Here is a 4,832-nt window from a genome sequence, read left to right as displayed (position 1 = left end):
TACTGTGTGTCCTCTCTCGGCAGGAATGTTGGAGAATCTCCACGCAGCAGCCTACCGTAATACACTGTGCAACTCGTTCTACTGCCCTGACTTCATGCTGGGCCAGTTCACCTGTGAACAGGTGAGTGCCAGTTTTCATTACAGCTCTCCGCCTCTGCCCAGCCTTCCCCACTCCTGGAGGGAGGGTTACTTCGCAGTGTGGGCCAGTCTCGATGGGCCAAATGGTCTCTGCCTGCACGTCAGTGGGACTTTGCCCGGTTTCGTTGCTGGTCCTTCACAGCACGTTGTTGACAAATTCTAATTGCATTGTCGAGGAGAAGCGCAGAAATTACCACACAGTTCTGGGGGCTTTTGGTGAGGAATTTTTGTTTTAAACTCTTGTTTGAAGCCCCATCAGTGCTTCCCCTCAAAAAATGGGGAACGTTTAACAGGAGCTTGAATTGTAGCAGAGCTTTTAACGAGAGGTTCCACTGCTGGTTGGTTTCAGGGATGAATTCAGCGTTCCCTCTTCTCTCTAATTGTAGTAAACTTTAATTCAGGCCCTTGTGGTGTGAGAGAAAGGGATATGGGACACCTTACATAAAGGAGGGATCCACTTATGTTGCAAGCAATTCAGACAAGGTTTTTAAGGCTGCTTGCTGGAATGGAGGGATTGTCTTCTGAGGACAGGTTAAGCCTTGACTCATTTAATTAGAAGAATGAGACATGATCTCATTGAAATGTAAAAGATCTTGAGGTTGGGTGTGAGGGGGGCCTGCTTGACAAGGTTGATGCTGACAGGATGTTTCCCTCTGCGTGGGGATCTCCAAACAAAAGGCACAGTTTAAAACGAACAGCTCTTCCATTTCAGACAGCGGTGAGGACGAATTACTTTTCTCTCAGAGGGCTGTCAGCCTTTGGGAGACTGTATTCCAGGGGACACAGGGAAAGTGGAGCGAAGGTCTCCCTTCGTCATACCGAGTGGTGGAGCAAGCCTGATGGGCTGAATGGCCTACTCCTGTTCTATGATCTCTGTCAATTACATCCCAGCCTCATACACCCTCACCCTCCTTACACCCTCTCCCCATACACCCTCCCCCCGTACACCCTCTCCCCGTACACCCTCCCTACCCGTACACCCTCATCCCGTACACCCTCCCCCCCCGCACCCCCCCCCCGTACACCCTCCCCCCGTACACCCTCCCCCCGTACACCCTCCCCGTATACCCTGTCCCCATACGCACTCCCGTCTGTACACCCTCCCTCCGTACAGCCTCCCCCACTACACCGTCTCCCCCCATACCCCCGTAACCCCACCCCTGTACACTCTCCCTTAAGCTCCAGGTATTTCGGAAATATTGCGTGTACTTGTCCAAACCCAGAGCTTCAGTCTCTCCCTAGATTTCACCTAGCCCACTGTGCTCAGGTTCATGGGGTGGGGGTCACTCTTGAAGCTGGTGTTTCAGGCTTCATGTGATGGTTCAATTCTCTGACATGCAGAGCCCTTTGTTTTTTTAATTTCAAAAATATGTTTTATTTGTAAAAGTATCTTTATGTATGGGGTGGCACAATGGCTCAGTGGTTAGCTATTGATTGCACCCTTGGGTGACTGTCTGTTTGGAATTTGTGTGTTTTCTCCGTGTCTGCGTGGGTTTCCTCTGGGTGCTCCGGTTTCCTCCCACGGTCCAAAGATGTGCAGGTTAGGATGGATTGGCCATGCTAAATTGCCCCATAGTGTTCAGGGATGTGCAGGTTCAGTGTGTTGGCCGTGGCAAAAGCAGATTTACTGGGATGAGGTGGGTCTGGGTGGGATGCTCTTTGGAGGGTTGCTGTGGACGATATGGGCTGAACGGCCTGCTTCCACACTGTAGGGATTCTATGATACACAGTCACTAAAGCAGTTCAGTCCTGTACAGTAGCATATGAAGCAACAAAGAAAGATTGGAGGTTGACTGTATCCAACAAAGAAACAAAGGCATTTGTTACTTGTACAATGTTATATTTACATGCATTTGAGGTGCCAGGAAGGTCTGATAACTGAATGGACCCCCGTTTAACTTCAGCAGAAAGGCCTTAGATGGTGGTCCTTTGATCCTCACAACTGCTGATTGGGGCACCTCTCCATTGGGAGTCATTTAGTCTAATCTGTCCAGTCTGACACTGGCTTTAGTCATTGCTGTTTGGATGGAGTTATAGTGTATTCTTTCTAATAATATGTGTTTATATAATGTTTGTATATTTTATATCCCTTTGCAGCTGCATGAATATGTCAAGAAGCATTTCTGTGTTGGACAGATGGCAGTAGTGGGAATAGGTAAATACATGTAACAATTCTAAACAGGGAGACTATGTTTAATGCAGAACGTCAGAGTGTACCATCATGCTGTAGGTTCCTGAGCGGTACAGAAATTTAAGGATCCCTATTGTACAGGGATCTCTGATAACCCGGGGGGTAACTTAGTGGAAGATACACTGTCTCGCTGGGGAGTTCTGTGCAACTTCCATCAAGGGTTAGGGAGGTAACTCTCAAGAAATGACTCCAGGATGACCAATTTATCCCACTTTATCTAAGGGTTAGTTTACCATCCTTTGTAAGAACAAATTCTCCTTATTTTTCCAAGCAATGCAGAAATTGAGCTCCTTTCCAGTTAATAGGGGAGAGAGACTCAGGAGGTTTAGCTGGAGAGCACAAGATACCTGATCTGAAGAGGTCTTTAGCAAGCAGCTATCACCAGGGGTTAAGGACAGGAACATCGAGTTTATGATCTTATCGAATGGTGGAGCAGGCTCCCCCTGCTCCCCACAGCCCCGATGCACATTTGTAAGTTTGTATAAGAGTGAGCTACTCCTGGTTGAAATTGTACAGGGCTCAACAAGACCACCCAGGAGTACTGTGTAAAGTTTCGGTAGCCATACCCACACACTGGCCTTACAGGTGGTGCAGAGAAGCCTTGTTAGATTAATACCTGGTCCAGGAAGACCGTCCTGTTGAATAGAGATTGAATACAATGGGCCTCAGTGCTCTTTGCAACTGAGAATGATCTCGCTATAAGATGCTGTTCCTCTGACTGGGAGCCAACATCTAAGGGAAATGACAGACCTCATAACCCTCAGACTAATTTTTGCAGGACCAGGCTTACTCTAGAAGTCCTGAACTGAGGGCTAGAGTATGCCTTCTACTTTTCCTGCCAGTGAAGGATACAGATTAGGCTGGCATCGTGACTCAGTGGTTAGCCGTACTCCCTCACAATGCCAGGGAGGGTCGACTAGCTGTGTGGAATTTGCACATTCTCCCAGTATCTGTGTAGGTTTCCTCAGGGTGCTCTCCGGTTTCCTCCCACAGTCCAAAGATGTGCAGGTTAGGGTCAATTGGCCATGTTAAATTGCCCCATACTGCCCAGGGATGTGCAGGCTGGGTGGGTTAGCCATGGGAAATGCAGGGTTACAGGATATGGTGGGTTCTGGGTCTGGGTGGGATGTTGATGGGCTGAATGGGATGAATTGTAAGGATTAAATGAATCCCTCCCTAAAGGAGGCAGGATCCTAATTACTATTCATGATAGCTTCTTGGGCTAACTTTCAATTCCAGAGTTTTGTAACTGAGTTTACTCCCACTTCCTCCTGCTGCTGTGCTGGGATTTGAACCTGCGCCTCATGGATTAGGTAACTCAGTGACATGATCACAACAATACCATTGATCCCATGGAAACCCAAAGGGGTTGGAGAATAAGACTGGGGACTGTCTGCTGATAAATGCGGTCAGTTTCAAAATGGAGGAAGTGGGGTCTTTCTGACCTGAATGGGCTGGGGGGTTTGATGAGATGACTTAAAGACCTTGCTCACTCACTATCAGCTTGAACTCCACCCTGAGGGGTTTGTTTGTCCCATGGTATAGTCCCACATTGATTTGTACCGGATTCCCCCAACTCCTCTTGATTGGAGTGTTCTTTTATTTGTTCCTTCAGGGATGACTATCAGCCAGCTGATAAAGGCAGCCCAGGAACTATTTGGCAAGAGGACTGGATATGGTCAAGCTGGGTCCCAGGCCCTGTACGGTGGAGGTAAGCATTGCTCTGGAATGGATAGGCCGAGAACTGGCTTTAGTTCATTTCCCGCTCATTGGTGAAGGATTCACCTCCATGACCCCTGGTTCCAGCATCTGATACACCTCCCCAACGGTTTTGTACACTCCAGCCCCTCTTCTTTCCAAAGCCCTGTTCCTCATGCTTTTAAGATAGTTAGAAATTATTAATTTGATGATGAGCCAATGCTGCTGGCTTAGCCTGTGAATTGCCGAAGCCCAGACCCATCCTCCTTTACCATAAAACCAGGCTATCCTGATGCTCTCCAGTTTCCATCCTTCGTAGACATCATTTTGGACAAAGTTCTGCCCTAACCCATACCAGTTCGGTCCGGTTTGCCTATCTCCTGCTGTTTTCGCTGGCCTACACTCAGTCTCGGTGCAGCGACATCCTCTCATCCCTGCGTTTTAAATCCCTTCAGATCCTCACCTCTCTGTGTCGTCAATCCTATCCAGCCCCATAACCTAACCACCTTCACAATTCAGCCTCATGCATTTTCCCCATCTTCATTGTCCCATCGATGGTGCCCATCCCTCTGGCAGGCCAAATTCTAATTTCTTGAATTCTCTCCTTTCACCCATCCATCCCTTTACGTCAGTCTCTAAGTCAACCTCTTCAACCAAGCTGTTGGCCTCATCATTGATACATGCAGCACAGAGGGCCATTCGGCCCCACATACCTGTTGCAGCTCTTTGAGATAGCTATCCATTAGTCCCTGCCCTGTCCATTAGCCCCTGCCCTGTCCATTAGCCCCTACTCTGACCATTAGCC

General features: G+C 48.4%; 1 protein-coding gene across 1 annotated transcript in view; it reads left to right on the top strand.

Annotated features, from left to right (window-relative positions):
- The first annotated feature begins 25 nt into the window (after positions 1 to 25).
- The window catches only part of LOC109920700 (cytochrome b-c1 complex subunit 2, mitochondrial-like), a 7,587-nt gene continuing 2,780 nt past the window's right edge, over positions 26 to 4,832 (top strand). The window contains exons 1-3 of the mRNA XM_048621262.1: positions 26 to 121; positions 2,236 to 2,293; positions 3,945 to 4,040. Of these exons, the coding sequence (XP_048477219.1) occupies positions 26 to 121; positions 2,236 to 2,293; positions 3,945 to 4,040 (250 nt within the window). The remainder of the gene's footprint in view (positions 122 to 2,235; positions 2,294 to 3,944; positions 4,041 to 4,832) is intronic.

This window comes from Rhincodon typus, unplaced genomic scaffold (genome assembly GCF_021869965.1).
Source record: "Rhincodon typus isolate 14 unplaced genomic scaffold, sRhiTyp1.1 hic_rhity00000326, whole genome shotgun sequence".
In the NCBI taxonomy this organism is placed as follows: domain Eukaryota; kingdom Metazoa; phylum Chordata; class Chondrichthyes; order Orectolobiformes; family Rhincodontidae; genus Rhincodon; species Rhincodon typus.
This window is presented reverse-complemented; position numbering and strand designations above follow the sequence as displayed.